This window comes from Onychomys torridus, chromosome 2 (assembly GCF_903995425.1).
Source record: "Onychomys torridus chromosome 2, mOncTor1.1, whole genome shotgun sequence".
NCBI lineage: Eukaryota > Metazoa > Chordata > Mammalia > Rodentia > Cricetidae > Onychomys > Onychomys torridus.
In genome coordinates, this window is record NC_050444.1 from 140,660,129 (window position 1) to 140,682,211 (window position 22,083).

At 41.3% G+C, this 22,083-nt stretch overlaps 2 protein-coding genes across 3 annotated transcripts in view; one reads left to right on the plus strand and one right to left on the minus strand.

Annotated features, from left to right (window-relative positions):
- The window catches only part of Zmym1 (zinc finger MYM-type containing 1), a 48,310-nt gene extending 37,749 nt beyond the window's left edge, over nucleotides 1–10,561 (minus strand). The window contains exon 1 of the mRNA XM_036177676.1: nucleotides 10,333–10,561. The gene's annotated coding sequence lies outside the window, so the exon portion shown is untranslated. The remainder of the gene's footprint in view (nucleotides 1–10,332) is intronic.
- Nucleotides 10,344–22,083, plus strand: part of Zmym6 (zinc finger MYM-type containing 6) — a 47,946-nt gene continuing 36,206 nt past the window's right edge. For both annotated transcript variants that reach the window (XM_036177673.1, XM_036177674.1), the window contains exons 1-2: nucleotides 10,344–10,879; nucleotides 11,738–11,849. In XM_036177673.1, coding sequence (XP_036033566.1) covers nucleotides 11,763–11,849 — 87 coding nt within the window. In that variant the 5' untranslated portion in view covers nucleotides 10,344–10,879; nucleotides 11,738–11,762. The remainder of the gene's footprint in view (nucleotides 10,880–11,737; nucleotides 11,850–22,083) is intronic.

Consider the following 22,083-nt stretch of genomic DNA (forward strand, 5'->3'; position numbering starts at 1 on the left):
GAGTCATCTCCCCTTTATTTTAAGTTTATGAGTGTTCTGTCTGCAAGTATTTCTGCATAACATATGTGTGTCTGATGCCCTTGGAGGTCAGAAGAAGGCATCACATCCCCTGCAACTCCATTTACAGATGTTGAAAGGTGTCATGTTGGTGCTAGAAAGTGATCTCAGGTCCTCTGCAAGAATAAAAGCTCTTAACCGCTGAGCCATCTCTCCAGCTCCTCTACTAGCTTTTGCCAGCTTCTTTCTGTAGGTAGAAAACTGGAGGCTCACAGAGTTTTTTTTTTTATTATAGCCAAGAATAGCCTTGAACACTTGTTCCTATTGTTTTATTCTTCTGAGTCCTAGAATTATAGACATGCACCACCAAAATCAGTTTAGAGATTTAAACATTTTTTAAATTAAAAAAATCAATGTTTTATTTTAGAAAAACACAATCAGCCAGGCATGGTGGTGCACACCTTTAATCCCAGCATTCAGAAAGCAGAAGGAAGTGGATCTCTGAGTTCGAGGCCAGCCTGGACTACAGAGCAAGTTCCAGGACAGCCAGTGCCACACAAAGAAACCCTGTCTAAAAAACAAAACAAAACAAAAACCTCAATCATATAGAAAAGTGAACTGGACCATATTTTAAAAACACATGTTTAGTACATAGTATATAACCTAAATAATAATGCTTTGATGTTCTTTTAAAAAATGGCCCATTTTCTAAAAGGATGTGGGACATGAGAGGCCACCAATGTTTTAGAAGATGGTCTTAAACCCATACAAATGCAGATAGCACTAAGTGCTGTAAACAGACATTTTCTGTCTTGACCACCCAGTCCCAAATCATCAACTCAGAAGCTGAATATGAATTATAAATGCTAGGCCAATAGCTCAGGCTTGTTATTAATTAACTCTTACATTTAACCTATATTTCTATTTATGCTTTATTAGCATGGCACATTCATCTCCTGCTCCCTCTGTGTGTGGCTAGTGACTCCTCACTTAGCTCTTCTCCTTCCAATCATCCTTAGTTTGACTGCCCCGCCTATACTTCTGACCTGGTTACTGGCCAATCAGTGTTTTATTAAACCAATTTGAGTGACATATCTTTACAGTGTATAAGAGGATTATTCCACAGCAAAGTGCACCCAGTGGTTTTGGAAAAAAAAAAATAGAGCAAATGGGGGGATGGATTGATCAAAGCACATATACATGTATAAAATTATCAAATAATAAAAAGGCAATGAAATAAATTTTAAATAGGAAATATGTATATTATGTATAATATTTGATTCTAATTTATAGTCTCATGTATGAGTAAACTTCCTCTGGTGTTTTCATACATCTTTGTTTTGGTTGACCCTTCTCAAATCAGAATCATCCTGACTCCCATGCCCCCTTGTGTAACATGAATCCTAATTGGTCTTATTAATAAAAACCCAGAGTCAGATATCAGGGTGAATGCTGAAAGATCAGAGAAGCAGAGCAGCCAGCCACTAGTTCTTACCTCTATGCAATCTTTAGCCAAAAGGGCCCAGAGCTCTTATCTCCTCCCGCCTTACATTTCTCTCTACCCAACCATATCACTTCCTGTCTCCACCTCCTTAGTGCCAAGATTAAAGGCACAAGATCCCAAGTGCTGGGATCAAAGGTGTGTACCATCACTGTCAGGCTCTGTTTCTCTTTTAGACTGGATCAATCTTGTGTAGCCAGTGTGGCCTTGAACTCAGAGATCCACATGCTTCTGCTCCCTGAGTTCAGGGATTAAAGGTGTGTGCCACAACTGCCTGGCCTTTATGGCTAACTAGTGGCTTAGTTCTGCACTCTGATCTTCAGGAAAGCTTAATTTGTTAGAACACAAACAGAATATCATCACATTTCCCCTTTTTTGTCTAAAATAAAAAAGGTTATAACTAATATAAGAAAAACTATATATAAGTACAATAACTATATATAATATATACGGGCAATAAATACATGAACAATGTCTATTAGCATTTGAAAAATTCAGAGAAAATACTCCAATAATATCCTGTCTTGGTGAGTCCAAAGTTTTGTACCTAATTCACTTTCTATCTTAACTGGCATTACCATCTAAAACATCTTTTGATGTCTCTATACCTTGTACACTTTACACCTCTTCAGTGAGTTTCTTTTCTGAGTCTGGTAAACAAGGAAAACTATAACTATATAACTATCTAGTCCTCAACTCCATCAGAGCCCCAAGAAGGAAATGATATTACCTGAGTAAGCAAGAAGTGCAAGCAAGTGACTTCCAAAAATATGTGAGAAATGACAGAAACAGGTGGCTGCCTGAACAGTCACCCAAGGTTCCTTGCAATGTTGGGGCATCCATCTTTGGTTTACAGACCTGGAATATCTGACAGACATTTCTGTTAAGCAGGATATTCTGAAGGGCTGTCCTACCTTGTCTTGGCAACGTTCGACAATCCTTTCTTTTGTGTCCTGCTTGTCCCATTTGGACAGCATACTGTCAGCATTGGAGGCAAAGGCATTTTCTTGCCCAGTGGCTAACTTTTGCCACAAAGAAAGTAAACTCGATATGGAGTTTCTTTCATGCCCATTATCTTTTCTGAAGCAGATTGGTGCTGCCAGGAGCAGACATGTCTAATTGTTTTATATATATGAACCTATGTCGTTAAAACATCTTAAATGCCATATTCTATAGATTTCTGAAGTGTTTGAAAACAACCTGTCTATTTAAAATATATCTGTTTGACCTTGAAAACATACCTTATATGACTACAAGTTTGATTTTAATGACTACTAACTTGCATTTCTTTATATCCTAATTAGTTGGTAATGATAACTTTCAAGGACTAGAAATTTGTATTACATTGTTAAATGAGTTACATTGGTACAATACCCTGAACAAGATTAAAAAATGTATGTACAATATGTTCTAACAAAAATAATCTCAAATTTGTATCAATGTATAAAATTTGCATACAATATACAAAAATCCAATCCGATGTAAAAATAGTAAAAACTAGTAGTTGCTTTTTAAAAATAGATTTCAATAATCTACCTTTTTATTTTATCATATCTATCTCTTCCATTTTTTTTCAGAGTAGATTCAATAATCTACCCTTTATCCTATCATTTCTATATCTTTTTTTGAGAGTAGATTCAATAATCTACCCTTTTATCCTATCATATCTATATCCCCCTTTTTCCTTTTTTCTTTTTTCTTTTTCAAAACAAGAACCCTGAATCTAATCTCCTTTGTTCAGCTTTACTTCCTTATGTCTGGGGGCAACAGCATTTTTAGGGATCCTGAAAAATTGGATTAATCATCAAGTCCCAGGAGAGGTAGCTGCATTATTTGCTGTCCAGTCTCTGTGTAATGGGAAAGTGCAGGGTTTGTCTCCAGTTCTGGCTAGAACAGTCTGTGAGTCTGGATCATCTCAGCTTGCCACTTCAAAATTGTCCTAGCAGTCTGTAGTCCAAAGCCGATCTTTGGGTGGTGTTTGTCAGCTTAGTAGCATTATCATAGTCCATGTGGAATCGTCATTGTGAGGCCCCATCACCCTTTTGGAGCAAAAATTTCAAAGGTTGCTGTTAGGCATGGTCATGATTCATTGCAGAAAAAATAAACATTTCAAATGTCATATGCTTCAGATCTCAAAGAGGTTAAAGGATCAATATTTGTTATATACAACCATAGAACAACAACTTAATTCTCCATTACCTGATAGAGACTCAAATATGAAATCATGTACAGGAAGCTAGATGAAGCCTTTTTCTAGAATTAGTTAGTACTCTATATGACCATTAATATCATGACAAAATATTTAAAATATATGTATATATATATTAATTATAAGTTTTGGGATAATATTTATACTTTAAGAAAAACTTTAAAGAGTCAAAATAAAACCAAAGGGTCATGAAATTAGTGGCAATAGAACAGTCCCTTAATTTTGTTTTTTTCTTCTGTCCTATATCAGGTGGCTCTTCTTATATGAGACAGAGATTTTGGGTTTTGCTTTAACAAGCATGCTTGGGTTTAGAGAAGGAGAGAGCCACACTCCAACTCCAAATCCAGCTTTAATTTTTAATTGGACTAGGACTACAAAAAGACCATTTGCTTTATTTGTCTGCAGAGAACAGCAGAAACAAACATTTAAGAAGATTTATAAAATTTTATCCTGTTAGAAATGTGATATACCAATGGGCCAATTTACTTTTTTTTTTTTTTTTTTTTTTTGGTAAATTGGATGTTTGCTCTTTTTCTTCAGAAGTCTCATTTGTCCAGTGGTCTTCAGATTCCTTAGCTGGATGTCTTTGTTCTCCTGAAAAACAAAACCAAAACCTTCCCCAAACTCCCAATTCGGGGGAAGTTCCATTTTGACAAGTTATATCTGATCAAACGAGATGCATTCATTAGTTGTATAAGTTATTTTAAATTCAATGGTCATTCTGGTTGATAAACTATCATCTCTTCTAATTAAGAGGTCTCTCTTGTTAAAATTGAACCTTTATCAATTTTTATAGTATCCATAGCTTTTTTTCTCCTGAGGAAACAAAAGCAAAACCTCTTCTCTAACATAATGCATACCCTGGTTTCCATTCTGAGGTCAGCACATCTTTCATGTATACAGGCTGATTTAATTCTGTAGTTTTCTCTATTATCCAGTGTCTCTCCATAGCTGTCGTTCCTTTCTCATCAGCATTTAGGAAATCCAAAGTTAATAAAGCATTACACAATCTATTTCTGGGAGTCTTATTACCCTTTCTGTTTATTTAGCATATCCTTTAGAGTTTGATTTTATCTTTCTATGACTGCTTATTCTGTAAGATTGTGTTGACTGCTTGTTCTGCAAGATTGTGTTGTATACTTATAATATGCTTTATATTGTAATAAGCAAAAACTGTTTCATTTTACCAGAGACAAAATGCTGGAGCACTGTTGGTCTTAATTTGTACAGGTATACTCATGTAACTTCTAGTTTCTGATTTTGGTATCATTCTATTTACTGCTGAAGTCAATCTTTGTTAAAAATCAGTGAAGGTTTCTTTGGGGCCATGCATGACTTTACTAAATGACTCAATTTTCTTTCCTACTTCTTCAATTATGTCCCAAGCAGTCAAGGCTGCTGCATAGCATACAGCCAGGGTGTGGTCATCATATAGAGATTACCTTTCTACATTCTCATAATTTCCCTCTCCAAGACGTTGGTCTTGGGAAATTTCTATACCTCTAGCCCTATTTCATTGTTCAAAAGCCTTAGCTTCATCTTTCCACCAGATCCTCCACTGTAACTGAGGACCAGGCTCCAAGACTGCTGTAACCAAATCTCCCCATTCTTGAGGGATAATTCTATTACAGGTTGACCATGAGTTTAACATCTGCTTCGCAAAAGTTGAATGCATGCCATATGAGACTATTGCTTCCTTGAATCTCCTCAAATCTAACATTTGCATAAGAGTCCATTCAGCTCTTACACAGTCTGGGGGATATCTATCATTTGACAGTTCCTCTAAGGTTACTAAAAAAATTAAGGTTGGTTGTTGGAAGGCCGTAGGCTGTTTCTTTGTAATATAATGCAATGCTGAGATTGGTTCTCTTTTAAATTCCTCTATCTAGGTCTGAATATCTCTATGATCTATTTCAACAATTTTTTCTAAAACTTTTATCTTGGCACTCAGACTGACTAACTTTTTAATGATAAAATAAAAATGTTCAAAAAAATTATAATTGACATTATGTAAATCCCATCTAAATTAATTATCATCTCATTTAATTGCTCCATTTTCAAACCATCTAGCATATTATCAAACAAACAACTAACTCCCTCCATTGTAAAAATGTTTCCCATTTTTTACTAACTTTTTAATGATAAAATAAAAATGTTCAAAAAAATTATAATTGACATTATGTAAATCCCATCTAAATTAATTATCATCTCATTTAATTGCTCCATTTTCAAACCATCTAGCATATTATCAAACAAACAACTAACTCCCTCCATTGTAAAAATGTTTCCCATTTTTTAATTTGGGAAAAATCTCTCTTTTAAGTAATTCCTCTTTTTAAAAATTCCCAATTTTCTCACCAAATCTGCTGACAATGATTATGATGCTGTGAGGCTGACTGCTTCTGCATAGAACACTAGAAGCCCAAGTGGGTTTTCAAGGCAGCTACCAAGTTTGGCAGGAGCCTGAGGAGGGGGTCCAGGGAGAGCCACAACCCACAAGGAGAAGGAAGAAGCCAAAGAGTCAGCCGTCTTCACAGGGGAATGTGAGAAAGTGGCTAACTCCTGTGGCTTGTGGAGCCCAAAAGCCTGTGGGGTCTATTGCAGAGAGGCTACAACATAAAAAAAATGTTCTTCCCTTCCTTCCTTTTCTTCCTCTGCATGCACACGTTTGTGTGTATGTGTATGTCAGTGTGTTGGTTAATCTTATTAAGTTGATGGGATTTGGAATCAATTGGAGACAAGTATCTGGGTATGTCTGTGAGGGAATTTTTTGATTCGGTTAGCTGAGGGACAAAGATTCACCCTAACTATGGGCCAAAAGGGAGCAAGTTAGTTGAACACTAGCACTCATCCCCCTGTGTTCCCTGACTATATTTGTAACGTGGCCAACTGTCTCAAGCTCTTGTTGTCATGACTCTTCCACGACAATAGAGTGCACCCCAGAACCGGGTGCCAAATCAAAACTTTCCTTCTGTCAGTGACTTCTTAGTGCACTTGTCACAGGCAACAAAACAAGTAACTGATACATAACATTGGTACCAGAAATCGGGGTGGAGAGATACCAAAACGTGCACATTCCAAAATAAAGAGTTCAAGCAAGTTTGGAGTTGCAGCACATCTGGGTGCTGAAAGAGGCTGGAGCTGTTAAAGAGAAACCCACTGCTCTGCACTGCGCCGATCGGAAAAGTGCTCCACCCCAGGTCAACACCTGGCCAGCAACACTTTCTTTTTGTGAAAATGCAATTTTATTTGAAAGGAGAGAGCCTGAACTTGTATCACTACTGAAAGGGTTCCCGCTGCTCCAAATCAACAGCTTGGGGATGTGTTTTCCAGGGTTGTCACACAGAGACCGTTACAATGGCAGTCCACTACTCACAGGCCCTGTTTGGCAGCATCATCTAGTGGTAGTGGTTTTGACAGAATGAAAGATGAGGTTGAAGGTATCATAGACTCTTGTAGTATACCCCCAAAGAGCCACTGTGGCCAGGCAATATGTGGCAGAGTTGGAATTCCTCGAGAAGCCACTCCATGAAACTATGAAAATGAAGCCTGTGTAGCAGTGGAGACCTGGATATCTCAGGATGTTGGAGATGCCAGAACCATGGGATATTCACCAAAGAAAACTGTGTGGGCCAGTAGGAAGGCTCAGCAGATAAAGGAACTTGGAGCTAAGCCTGGCAACTTGAGTTGTTCCCCCACAACCTACATGGTGAGTGGAGAGAACCAATGCATGCAAGTTGGCTTTTGCCTTTCACTTGTATTCTGGGACATGCACATATTCCTCCAATAAATGAAGTTGAGGGGGTTCCCCACAGATGTCACAGCAGGCAGGAAAACAAACTTTGAAGAGGTGAGAATGAAAACTCCATGCAGATTTACTCATCAACCTGAATCAAACTTCAGGTGGTCTGATGCCAGGCGGTTCACTGACAGCATATTTAAAACACAGTACAATTTTGGAATAGGTTTCCAGGCAACAATCATTCCAATCCAGGTTAAGGTACGACTACACAGAAATTCCTTTGCAAAGTCCATGTGACCATGAGGGTGAGTTCTACAGCTAAAATGCCCAGAATCTGGTGTGGTCTCTGACAGAGATAGCAGAGTTCAGCAGGCTGTAAAGTACATATAACATTCCCCTCTAAGAATGGGTTCCATTAACTGGGAGCTAAAGATAAAGATCTAGGAGGCAGAGTCTGGGATAAACATTTTGAGTGGGGTCTGCCTCCATAGATAGTAAAAAGGTCTCCAGGTCAGTAAAAATATCCACTCCCAGTTTCCTGGATGGGAAAACAGGCATTTTATCTCCTCCAATGAGGAGAGGCCCCTGCATGTTTAACATGCTTGGTTTCCCTAGTGATCTGTGAGTGCAAAGACCTTTGTGCCCCCAACATAAAGTTAAGAAAGAAAGGAAGGAAGGAAGGAAGGAAGGAAGGAAGGAAGGAAGGAAGAAAGAAAGGAAAAAAAGAAAGAGAAAAATAAAGGAAAGCTGCATGCACTGAGTGGAGCTTTTGGCAAAGAGTTGTGTTTTGCTTGCAGCAGAGCTGGAGGAGCAGGGCTATCTAAGTTCCTGGAGTCCAGATGAGTCCATCAAGATCCTCAGATTCAGACCTGGAGCTTCAGGAGTTAGTGTTTGCCTTGCTAGGTTTTGGACTTGCTTTGGTCTGAGCTCTCCTTGCTAAGCCCCTATTCTTCCATTGTTGAATAGCAATGTTTGGGGCTAAAGAGATGGCTTAGTGGTAAACAGGACTGACTGCTCATCCAGAGGACCCCAGTTCAATTCCCAGCACCCACATGGCAGCCATCAACTGTTTCTGACTCCAAGATTAGACTTCACACAGACATATTTCAAGCAAAACACTAATGCACATAAATAAAAAAATTACTTAAAAATAATAATGTTAATTTTGAACACTGTATATTAGAAATATGTAGCTTAAAAAAATTAAAAACAAAAACAAAAAAAAGAAAAAAGAAAATTAAAAACATCCAGGCAGTGCTGTGGGATGTCTTTCTGTATGTTGTGAATATGTGTTGCTCTGATTGGTTGATAAATAAAGCTGTGCTGGCCTATGGCAGGGCAGGATGGAGCCAGGTGGGAAAATCCAAGAGAGACAGTGGGAGGAGAAAGAGGAAGGAGATGCCATCCCGCTGTCCAGGGAGCAGCATGTAATGGCACACAGGTAAAGCCAAGGAACACGTGACAACATATAGATTAATAGAAATGGGCTGAATTTAGTTATAAGAGCTAGCTAGCAAGAAGCTTGAGCCATAGGCCACAGCTATGCAATTTGTAATTGATATAAGCCTCTGTATGTTTATTTGGGTCCGAGCAGCTGCAGGAAAGGGGTGGGTGGGGGGGGGGAGGGAACACCGGAAAACTTCCAGCTTCCAGCTACAGGACAGTGGTGGCACACACCTTTAATTCCAGGACTCGGGAGGCAGAGCCAGGCAGATCTCTGTGAGTTCCAGGCCAGCCTGGTCTACAGAGTGAGATCCAGGACAGGCACCAAAACAACACAGAGATACCCTGTCTTGAAAAACCAAAATAAATAAATACAATAAAAATAATTTGTGTGTGTGTGTGTGTGTGTGCATGCATATGGCACACAAATGTATGTACATTGCAAGTTATCTGGCCTTCATTCTCTGTCTCTTGTCTTGTTGTAGGCATGCTGGGATTACAAATGTATCTAGCTTTATATGAATTCTGGAGCTTTGAACTCAGGTCTTCATGCTCCTTCAGCAAGAGATTTATCCACGCAGTTATTTCTCTAGGCCCTGATTTTATCTTAACTAGTTCTATCAGCAATCATCCAATTTCCAAAACTAAGGAGACATTCTGAATGTTCTTATTTCAACTTATATGTTGAAGGATGGAAACACAATGAATAACAAGTAGAGGCAAATCTGTATTACAAAGCTAGATGCTATCTCAATACTAAAAATCTATCAGCCATATTGACTGAATCATGGATAGTCATAAGAGTATAAATATAGAAAAAATACTATGCAGCAGTCACAATAAAGAACAGCTTCACAAGTCATAAATATATCTCAAAAACAATATTGGATAAAAAACCCCAAAGTTTTATTTTTCCAGAAAAAATTTATACCATATTAGAGCTTCCATCACTATGATGTGGAATAATACATAATTGTATAGCAGTAACTTTGATTAATAAATGCCCAAGTATTATGTTCTCTAGTATCTATCTTTTTAAGGAGAAGGCCATTATAGAACAGAACAGAGTGGCCAACGGTGATGGCGCACACCTTTAATCCCAGCACTCTGGAGACAGAGGCAGGAGGATCTCTGTGAGTTCAAGGCCAGCCTGGGCTACAGAAAGTTCTAGGGCAGGCAGTGCTACACAGAACATTGTCTCAAAAAATTAAAAAAAAGAACAACAAAAAAAGAGAGACTAGAACAGGGACTATACAGCGCCATCTAACACTCCTGATCTCCTTTTTCAAATTCCTCCTTCCACTTTTTCATGGCCCACTCTCCGTCTCTTTAAGAAGTCAGCCATAAATGAAGTGAGAACGCTGGGCTGGCCACTAGGCGCCAGGCCGAGGGCATGATGGGAAAAGAGGGCGGGAATCACGGTTCGGAACGGCCAATTACCTTAGGGCTAGGACAGAAGCAGGAGTGCGCAGGCGCAGTCCGCAAGGCGTTGCGTTGCGAAGCCTCGGGCGATTCCAGGAAAGGAATTTGTTGACCCCACTGAGGACCTTGAACGCTCTTGTGCATCCTCAGTCTCAGTCTCATGCCCCTTCGGAAGCAGCTGGGTGACTGGAGGTGGGTGTGCGGCGGGGTATAGGAGGCCGCCCGGACTTCTGGGTTTGTGGGCGGGACACTGCATCACGTGTCCAAATGGGGCGTGACCACACGTGACCCGAGGCGCAAGTGGAGCTGGGTAATCTCATGCGACTGGCCGGGCACCTTCAGGCGTGGGCAGAGTGACGCGGCGGCGTTGTGCGCAGCGGGGGTGTCCGGGCACCCAGGGGCTGACTGGCGCTGCTGGCTCGCACGTTGCGGTTGACACTGCGCTCTCGGCTGGCTGTTGGGGACAGGCTGGGACATTCTGGTTGCGAACGGGAACGTCAGAGAGCTAGCGACAATCGGAGGAGGCATACACACCTGTATATTGTTACAACAGTGGCAAGTGGTGGTAAGTTACCCACCCCGGCTTCGCGACAGGTTTTTAAAAATCCGTTGTTTCTATGCCTGGCTTGGACTGAGGAAAGGCCTTTAACGAAGGTTTCTTTTTTACTTTTAAGTTTTCATTTGTACGTTTGGGAATCTGGAGAACAACCGGAAGGTTGTTTATAGCAGCGGTTCTCAGATATTTACATTACGATTCATAACAGTAGCAAAACTACAGTTATGAAGTAGCAACGAAATAATTTTGTGGTTGGGGTCACCACAGCATGAGGAACTGTATTAAAACGTCACAACATTAGGAAGGTTGAGAGCCACTGGTTTATGGGAAGACAGGCCTGACCTCCGTGGAGGCTCCAGAACGTCCAATTGGTCCACTTGCAAACCGGAACTTAGTGTGCACTTGTGATGACATCTTAGGCTCTGAACTGGCTTTAAGCCAAGAAAAGGGCTGTTGATTCCAGCGCAGGCCAATTTAGAGGGGAAGGTGAGGCAATTGCCTCACTTTGAGAAATTAAAACTGACTTGGGTCTCAAGTCAATGCCCATGCAATCAGGAATTGTTGGAGTCTAACTCTCCAAGAGCTTAGTAGCTTCCTAATCCCTTGGCTCATTGGGCCAGTCTACATCTCAACAACCTTCAACCTAGTTTAAAGACCATAGTGCTTGTCTAAGACACTAGGGAAGTGAGACTTTTCTCATTGGAAGGTAGCTAACCCAGGAGCAGAAGGAATAGTCATAGTCCCGGAAAAGTTGTGGTTCAAATGCTCCAGCATGAAACTATTAACACATTAGTATGAAGGAGAACAAAACCCTTATGTTTTAGGAGTCTAGCTGTCCATCATAAGAAGAAATCTTTGTTTTCAAAGGGAGAACTCTGAATAAACAATTAGAATGAAAGAACCTTTGGATGGTGGATGTGACAAAGTGGTACAACAAGGGCTTCTGGACAGAATTAAAGAGGAGCCTGATGATGCACAGGTAAGTATTTTCTCTTGACTTTTTTTTTTTTTGAGACAGGGTTTCTTTGTGTAGCCCTGGCTATCCTGGATCTCGATCGGTAGACCAGGCTGGCCTTGAACTCCCAAGAGATCTGCTCGCCTCTGCCTCCAGAGTGCTGAGATTAAAGGCGTGAGGCCTGCATCGCCACCATCCCCTGGCTCTCTTGACTTTTAAAATATTGAAAATTACTGGTTTTTGTCTGGAGAAAATGGTAGACAGCTTCTGGTTTATAAGTTGATATAACTGATTTTTTTTTCCATCCATTTGATGAGTGCTATGAAGGCTGTGGGATAGATAGTTAAGTAGTAAAGTGCATTCCTAGCACTGTGAGGTTCTGTGCTCGGTTCTCATTGCTGGTCCACAATGACTAGATGTGTTTTGTTTGTTTGTTTGTTTTGTTTTTGTTTTTGTTTTCCTAGATAGAGTTTCTCTGTGTAGCTTTGGAGCTTGTCCTGGAACTCACTCTGTAGACCAGGCTGGCCTCGAACTCATACAGATCCGCCTGGCTCTGCCTCCCGAGTGCTGGGATTACAGGTGTGTGCCACCACTGCCTAGCATGTTGACACATGCTTGAATGTACCCTTCAAATTTCATTCATTGGAAACTTAACTCCTGATGCAGCGTTGCTGGGGGTGATGATCCTAAGTGCAGATTCTGTCATTACCAGGAGTGAGTTTGTCGTACAAGTCAATCGAGCTGCTCTTCGCTTGCAGTCTTGTTCATTCTTGGGCACTTTCCCCCCTGTTGTGACATTATAATGTGACTAGAAGACTTGACTAAACACATCCCTGTATCTTGGAATTCACAGCCCCCAGAACTGTGAGAAAACTCCTTTCCTTACAAGTGATCTGTTGCATGGTTTTCTTAGATTTCTGGTTGTGAACCTAGCCTTTTAACAGCTGAGCCCTCTCTCTAGCGCTGCATGATTTTTTTTTAAGGTTTTCAGTGTTTTGTATGAGAAAAGAAAATGTCATGGTAAATATGATACTTGTTTTTGTTAAAGAAACAAATATATAAACGGTAATGATTATCTACACTAATAGATGGTGTAATGTGTGATATGTATCATGATAGTATGTGGCATTAATATGATTATTAATATCAATGTATGCATAAGAGTGTGCTTTTTATCACTCTGACATCTATGATAATATTCTTATTTTACACATGACCATGCCAGAGCTCAAAAAAGCCTAGCAGTGTGTATGGATCAGTTAGTAGACATTAGATAGGATTCAAACCCAGATAGTAACATTTCAGAGAGCCTGCCCCTCCATAGGTAGCTTGAATTGAGAAAATTATGCAGATTAGAGCCTTGTTATGAATTTTGATTTTAAGAGCAATAGGAGACATTATAGGGTTAGTTTTAGTTTATTTATTTTTTGAGACAGTCTTATCACCAGGCTGTCCTCAGATTTGCTATGTCACCAAGGATGACCTTTACCTTCTAGTCCTCTTGCCTCTGTCTCTCCAGTGCTGAGATTAGAAGTGTGTGCTGGGGGCTGGAGAGATGGCTCAGTGGTTACGAGGGGGCTGGAGAGATGGTTCAGTGGTTACAAGCATTGACTGTTCTTCCAGAGGTCCTGAGTTCAATTCCCAGCAACCACATGGTGGCTCACAACCATCTATAATTAGATCTGGTGCCCTCTTCAGGCCTGCAGGCATACATGCAGGCAGAATACTGTATATTAAAAAAAAAAAAAAAAAGTGTGTGCTGCCATGCCAGGTTCTCATTGTAGAGACATGAAACAGATTTGCATCTGGGAAGCACTGTGACTGTCCCTTAAAGACAGATTAGAAACAAAAATAACTTGTAGAGAGTCAGTTCTTTTGGCAAGAAATTTTTTTACCTTTTTTTTTTGTTTTGTTTTTTGTTTTTTGTTTTTCAAGACAGAGTTTCTCTGTAGCTTTGGAGCTTGTCCTGGACTAGCTCTGTAGACCAGGCTGGCCTCAAACTCACAGAGATCCATCCACCTGCCTCTGCCTCCCGAGTGCTGGGATTATAGGCGTGCGCCGCCCCCCCCCCCCCCCCCCCCCCCCCCGGCTTTTTTACCTTCTTTAGCATGTTTTTTTTTTTTTTTTTATGCTCTTAAGTTACTGATCTCATTGTAGAAACAAAGCAATAGTATTTAAACATAATGAAAATTAATAAATTTGGGGTGTGGTGGTACATGCCTTTAATTCCAGCACTCGGGAGGCAGAGTCAGGCGGATCTCTGTGAGTTCAAGGCCAGCTTGGTCTACAGAGCAAGATCCAGGACAGGCACCAAAACTACATGGAGAAACCCTGTCTTTAAAAACCAAAAAACAAACAAACAAACAAAAAGTGAGTTCCACGACAGCCAGGACTGTTACACAGAGAAACCTTGTCTCCAAAAACCAACCAAAAAAAAAAAAGGTAAGATTTAACTTCTCATCCCAGCTCACAGCAAGATCTTTCCAGCAAAGGAATGCCCCCTAGGTTTGGTGTTGCTCATGAATTTCATGCCTTCTTTGCTCTCATCACAGTGAGCTGAGAGGGTTGGAAGGGGGTTGCAGAAGTTGGCGTGGGCGCTGGAGGCCTCCAGCACACTTCTCTTTTCAGTCTCCTGATGTGCCACCCTTTGGTTGGCCAAGGTTCCTCTTGCCTTATCCAGTATAACCATTTGTTTGCCAAGTTTTGTGGGTTCTGCTTTTTAAATATATTTCCCCATTTCATTCTTTTTCATGTGAACTGTTTGCTACTTTCCTTCCTTCACTCACATAGTCCTTCAAAACACTGTGTAGTGGTGCCATTTTATTCTCTACAGATCTAATATTAACCCACCCTCTCCCCACCCAACCCCACCCCATCCCCAGTGCTGGGGCTTGAACCCAGGGCCTTGCACAGCTAGGCAGGTACTCTACCATCTTCGGCCAGTTTCCTCCTATACAGTAAATCATAAACATTGGAGTGTGCTGTCCAAACTACTCATGTTTAGCCTTGGTTTCCCTTTTCACTGCCATTGGTCAGCTTTCCCATTTCTAATGTGTGCTCCTGGAAACTATTTGCAGTTCACTAAAAGATAAAAATGAAAATTCTGTGTGTTTGTTTTGGGTAATCCAAATTGGCTTTGAACTCACTTGGAGTTGAGGACATCTTTGATCCTCCTTCTTCTGCTTCCCAAGTACTGGGATTAAAGGCACATGCCACCATACCCAGCTGTAATAGATACATTTTATTCAGTGTTTTTTGCCTCTTTTTTTTTTTTTCCCAAAAAGAATTTCACTATGTATGGTTTTGGTTGGCCTGGAACTCCCTGTGTAGACCAGGCTGGCTTAGAAAACTTAGAGATCTGCCTGCCTCTGCCTCTGGAGTGCTAGGATCAAAGGTGTGTGCTACCACACTTTGTTCAAATTTTTCTTTTATTTACTAAATTTTAATATTGTTTTTATGTATTTAATTTTGGATTTCTTTTTAACTCACTCTGTAGACCAGGTTGGCCCCAAACTCACAGAGATCCTCTGCTTCCCGAGTGCTGGGATTAAAGGCATTCACCACCACCACCTGGCTTTAAATTTGAATTTTATTACTGTTTTTAATATGTGTGTCACATGAGTTTGAGTGTCTTTGGAGATAAGAGTGCATCAGATCTCTGGCTGGAGTTTCAGGTGATTGTGAACTGATGGACTTGGGGTCCTGGAGCTTTACTTAGGTCATCTGGAAGAATATGCAAGGTGCTGGAAAAGTAGCCTAGAGCTTTTTATCTTGATCCTCAGGCAGCAGGTAGATAGAGAAACAGGGACAGACAGAGATACTGGGCCTGTTGTAGGGTTTTTAAACCTCAAAGCCCATCCCACTGATGCACCTCCAACAGGGTCTCATCTCCTAATTCTCCTCTGGTAGCTCATCAACTGGGGACTAAGCGTGCAAATTTATGAGCCTGTGGGGGCCAGTCTCATTGGAACCACCACATTATAGCTGTTTTCTCAGCAGTAAATTAGTCTGCTTCCTTTAAACTCAATCAACTTCATTTAAGTTCTCAGGACATAGGCAGAATAAAAACAGATTATTGGTCAAAATATCCCATGAATGGGTCCATCTCAGTTTCTGACAGAGTCCTTGTTTCCTTCTGAAACTTCATGCATCAGGTCTCTACTATCCACATTTATTTTAGCATTCTTCTCACCCTAGCTCCCTTCATAATAACACATTAAATCTCTGCTTTGAGTATTCAAGGGCTTTCCCAGCTCAAAGTTCCAAACTCTTCCACATTCCTCCCACAAACTAGCCTTTTTTTTTTTTTTTAACATTTATTTATTTATTTATTATGTATACAGTGTTCTGTCTGCATGTCTGCATGTGTCCCTACAGGCCAGAAGAGGGCACCAGATTTCATTACAGATGGTTGTGAGCCACCATGTGGTTGCTGGGAATTGAACTCAGGACCTTTGGAAGAGCAAACAGTGTTCTTAACCTCTGAGCCATCTCTCCAGCCCCGACAAACTAGTTCTTAACAGTACTGAACTGTTGTGGGAGTCACCAACCACCATCTGGTTGTATTTAAGGTCCAGTCCATGAGATGCAACTCATACCTGATACTGCTGGGATAGACCTAGAGGAAAAACAATACTATAGTACTCTGCTAAAGGAGTGGAGCAGTGGAATGACTCCTAAAACAATCTGCTGTACTCATAGATTAGTGTCTTCTCAGCTTCTCAGCTGTCAGAGAAGCTTCCTTCTGCACAGATGGGGACAAATACAGAGACCCCCCAAACTGAACAATGTGCAGAGAATAAGAGACCTTGGAACACTCAGTCCTAAATGAGATGTTTCCATTAAATCCCTCCCTTCAGGGCTCAGGGAACTTTGCAGAAGAGGAGGCAGGAAGATTGTAAAAGCCAGAGGGGATGGAAGACAAGGAAGCAAGGCCTTCTAGACCCAACAGGGTTGATTCACATATGAACTCACAGAGTCTGCAGCATACACAGATCTGCACAGGTCTAAGCCAGATGGGGTCCCAGTGCTGAAAGGGGAGGTGGATACAAGGCTCCCTAACCTAATTGACAACTGCTCACAAAGGAAGAATTAGTTTTCTCCAGCAGAGTTTGACTGGGTATATGAACCCCTGTATCAGGCTTTCTCTGGACCACTCATCAGCTCCAAAATCATGACATGGACACTTATTATTAGTTATGAATGCTCAGCCTTATCTCATGCTTGTCCCACTAGCTCTTATAACTTTAATCTGTTTCTCTTCATCTCTGTCTTGCCTCAGGGCCTTTTCCTTTCATTCTGTATATCCTACTTTCCTGCTTCCTCCATGTCTGGCTGGATGGCCGGTCCTGGCCGTCTCCCTCCCTCCCTTTCTTTCTCCACGCTCTCTCTCTGGATCCTAGATTCCTCTTACTACTTACTTTCTGCCCGCCAACCCGGTCTATCCCTCTACTGCCTAGCTATTGGCCATTCAACTTTCTATTACACCAATCAGGTGCCTTAGGCAGGCAAGGTGAAACAAATGTAACACATCTTTACAAAAATAAAGTAATATTCCACAACAAACCGGACTTAAGGGCAGGCCTTATGCCTAGCAGTAGATGGCCAACCATAGCAGTGGTGTACTTGGAGGTCTTTCATCTCATAATACTTTTCTGGACTGTTCGTTTGTGTTTTGTTTTATTTTGGAGACAAGGTTTCTCTGTGTAGTCCTGGCTGTCCTGGAACTCGGTAGACCAGGCTGGTCTGGAGCTCATCTGCCTGCCTCTGCCTCCTGAGTGTTGGGATTACAGCGTGTGCGCCCTGCCTAGCTGGTTTTGTGTTCTTAGGGACTTCTGTGTGTTTGTGCTCCTTGTACTTTTTCTTTGGCTTTTTTTTTTGTTGTTGTTTCCTTTTTTAGTTGCTTGTTTTCTAATGAGAAAGAAAGGGTATAGTTTTGGGTGGGTGAGGAGGTGGGGGAGGATCTGAGAGGAGTTGGGGAGGGGAACTGTGATCAGAATATATTATATGAGAAAGTCTATTTTCAGTTAAGAGGAAAAAACACTTTATTTATTTATTTATTTATTTATTTATTTTTTGGTTTTTCGAGCCAGGGTTTCTATACATTTTTTTTTTTTCCTTTGGAGACAGGGTTTCTCTGTGTAGCTTTGCGCTTCCCTGGAACTCACTTGGTAGCCCAGGCTGGCCTTGAACTCACAGAAATCTGCCTGCCTCTGCCTCCCGAGTGCTGGGATTAAAGGCGTGTGCCACCACTGCCCAGCCAAAAAATATATTTTTCATTGAAATAGAATTATATCACTTTTCCTTCTCCCTCTCCTCCTTTTAGCCCTCCCCAGGCAGCCTGCCTCAAACCCCTCCTGTATCCCCCTCCAAGTTGAAAGCCTCTTTTTCTTTATTGTAGAGTGTGTGTGTGTGTGTGTGTGTGTGTGTGTGTATGTGTATGCACAAATATATAAATACAACCTCCTAAGTCCTTTTTTATTATTTGTGTGTGTATATGTAGTTCCCAGGCTGACCACTTTGCTTTGGACAGCCAATAAGAGGGCTTATACCTGGGAGAGGCTAATTGTCTCCCAACAGTCATTAATTGTCTGTAGTTCTTTGTGTTGGGATGGGACTCCATGAAATTTTCACTTTTCTATGTAAACATACCAATTAGGAATCAAATTTCAGCATGAGTTTCAGAGGGGACAGACCACAGTACTATCTAAGTCATTTCATCCTGCTGTCACAAAGTTACCATTACTATAAACCAGGCCAGTGAGATAGCTCAGTAAAGGTGCTGGCTGAGCAAATGTTGTAACCTGAGTTTGTCCCTAAAACCCATGTGAAGTGGGAAGGAGAGAACTGACTTTACAGAGTTGTTCTTTTCCCATCACACACTCATCATGGAACATGTGTGCCACCAGTTTACACACATACAAAAATATAAAAAGTAAACTACACAAACCTTTTGTTTGTTGTTGCTGTTTTGAGTTGTCTCATTCTGTAGCCCAGGCTGGCCTGGACTTCAGTAGATAGCTGTGGCTGACTTTGGACTCCTGGCAAATTACCTGCCTCTCTTGTACTTTCATGAGAGGCCTTGCTTTGCTAATATCTCAGATCAAATCCAGGGCTTTGCATATCTTAATTAAACAAATGATCTGAGCTCCATCGCCAGCCAACAGTAGAAACTTGTTCTCATGGCTTTGGAAGCTGGAAGTCAGAGCAGTCCCCCAGCATGGTGTGTTCAGTAAGAACTCTCAGGATATGGACCTCATGGAGTGTAGCTGGAGAGCTTCTCTCCAGGTGCCACCAAGCCTCCCCCCCCCCCACAGTCCCACAACCCACGTATAAAATAATCACTCAAAATAATCACTCAAACGCTAGGAAGGAGTGAGTTTATTTTGGCTTGCGGTTCCAGTCCATTATGATGAGGAAAGACATGGCAGTGGTCAGGAAATCATGGTGACAAGTGCAAGAAAATAATGGTCACATTGTCATTCATACAGAAAGCAGAGACAGAAAACAGGAAGTAGGGCTAGGCCATGAAATCTGAAGCCTTTTCTTGGTGCTAGATTTTTCCAGCAAGATTCTACCTCCTAAAGGTTTCACAAACTCTTTAAACAGGACTACCAACTGGGGACCAATTGTTTAAATACATGAACTTCTGTGGGGCATGTTTCCTTCAAAGCATCCACCCCAGAGGTCATAGCTGGAACATTGATTCCCAGATTGTGGTATTTTTTGGGTTGGTGTGGATCCTTTAGGAGGTGGGGCCTCGATGAAGAAGTAGGTGGTTCTGGGCAGGTCCTGGAAATCATATAGTTTGCTGTGCTTCCTAATCTTGGATATGGATGCTATTGATGAAGTCCCAGTTGGTATTCCTTCCCACCATGATGAACTCTGTATCCTTGGTAACCAGGGTAAACACCTTTTCTCTGAACTCTGTCGGCTGTTTTGCCACAGTAAGGAGAAAAGTGGACACTGTAGGGAGTAAGGTATTTATGAAGGCTCTACTTTCATAACTTTGCCAAAGACCTCACAAGGTACAGACTTTGTCTACTGCATATTTACTAAGGAACTCACTGGGCCATTAAACACAAACCAAAACATAGCCCAGGTGTGTGGTTATTCTTTTTATCCCAGTACTCAAGACAGAGGCAGGCAGATCTCTTTGAGTTCAAGGGGAATTGGCAGAGTGGAAGGGTCACAATAAATTTTTAAAAATTTTACATGTGTGGGTGTTTTGCCTGTGTGTATGTAAGTGTACCACATGCATGCCTGGTGCCTACAGAGGCCAGAAGAGGGCCTAGGCCCCATAGAACTGGAGTTAGAAATGGTTGTGAGCTGCCTATGTGGATGCTAGGAATTGAACTTCAGGTTTTCTGGAAGGTCATTGAATGCCCTTAACCACTGAGCCATATATCTAGACCCAATACATTTCTTTTAAATCTTTTAAAGGCTGCTTTCTTTATAAAAAGATTTATTTGTATTTTTAATGAGCATATGACTGCAGGTGTCTGTGGAAACCATAGTGCAGATTCTCCAGGAGCTGGAGTTACAGGCAGTTGTGAACTGAACTCAGGTCGTCTACAATTGCTGAGCTACCTCTCTAGCCTGAGAATAAATTTTTAAAAAAGTAGTGATGAGGGCTAGAAAGATGGCAGAGCAGTTAAGAGTACTTGTTCTTGCAGAGGACCCAGGTTTGATTTCCTGCAGCCACATGGGTGTTCAAAACTGTCTGTAACTTCAGTTCCAGAAGGTCTGACATCCTTACCTGACCTCTGTGGTTGTCAGGAACATATGTGGTATACAGACATACTTGCAGGCAGAACACTCTAATAAATGAGTAAATCTGAAAAAACAAAAAGTGATGAAATGAGGAAATCAAAGATGTTGGAATCATTGACTATGTTAGATGTTGCCAAGAGACCAAGTAGTAATGGATCTTAAAAGCAGTTACTGGATTAGCAATTGTGAAATGGTTGGCTGTTTTTAAGTATTCTTAACTACTAGCCTGATTGCATTGAATTCAAGAGGGAATCAAAATGAGACCATAGAGAAAGAATGAAGTATTTGTTTTTAAAGTTGTGTATGTGTATTGATGTGTGTGAGTGTGGGTATGTATGTGCCATGATGTGTGTGTGTGTAGGTCAGATGGTAGCTTTCCTGAGTTTATTCTTCCTATCATGGGATCAGAAATGGCTCAGGTTGTCAGGTTTGTACAGTATTTTAGGGTTCTCTTTCTTTCTTTTCTTCTCTTCTTTCTTTCTTTTTGGCAGGGGGGTTTCAAGAGAAAACTTTGTAATCTGTCCTGGAACTTGTTCTGTAGACCAGGCTGGCCTCAAACTCACAGAGATCCACCTGCCTCTGCCTTCTGAGTGCTGGGATTAAAGGTGTGTGCCACCACTGCCCAGCTAGGGTTTCTATTGTGGGGACAAAACACTGTGACGAACAGCAAGTTGGGGAGGAAAGGGTTTATCTGGCTTACATTTTGACATTGCTGTTCATTACTGAAGAAAGTCAGGATAGGAACTCAAACAGGGCAGGATCCTGGAGTCAGGAGCTGATGCAGAGGCCATAGAGAGGTGCTGTTTACTGGCTTGCTCAGCCTGCTTTTTTACAGACTCCAGGACTACCAGCCCAGGGATGGCACCAACCACTATGGACTGGGCCCTCCCCCATTGATCACTAATTGAGAAAAGGCCTTACAGCTGGATCTCGTGGAGGCAGTTCCTCAACTGAGGCTCCTTCCTCTCTGATGACTCTAGCTGTGTCAAGTTGACAACAAACTAGACAAAAACAAACCCAAAACAAAATAGTATAACTGACCCCTTGTCAACTTGGCACACAAACACATCACTGTAAGCCACAGCCCTTCCTTTCCTACTCATCCCCAAGATGTCACATTACAAACATAAATAGCTTTTAAAAGTCCCACAGTCTTTACAAATTCAAACACATTATAATTTTTGTCCCTTTAAAATAGTCAGTCTCTTTTAAAATTCTCAACTATGGGCTCTAGTTAAGTACTTTACTTCAAGAGGGAAAAACCAGGGCACAGTCAGTCAAATCAGATTTCAGTCTTCCGAAGTCTGGGATCCACTCAATCTTTTGGACTTCTCCAAAGGGTTTCGGTCACTTGTCCATCTCTGCCCACTGCAGGACACATAGCTTGTCTTCTAGGCTCTGGCTGCCTCCACTCTACTGCTGCTGCTGCTGTGTCTTGGTTGTCCATGGTTCTGGCATCTTAAAAATGCTGGGGTCTTCTGCTGCA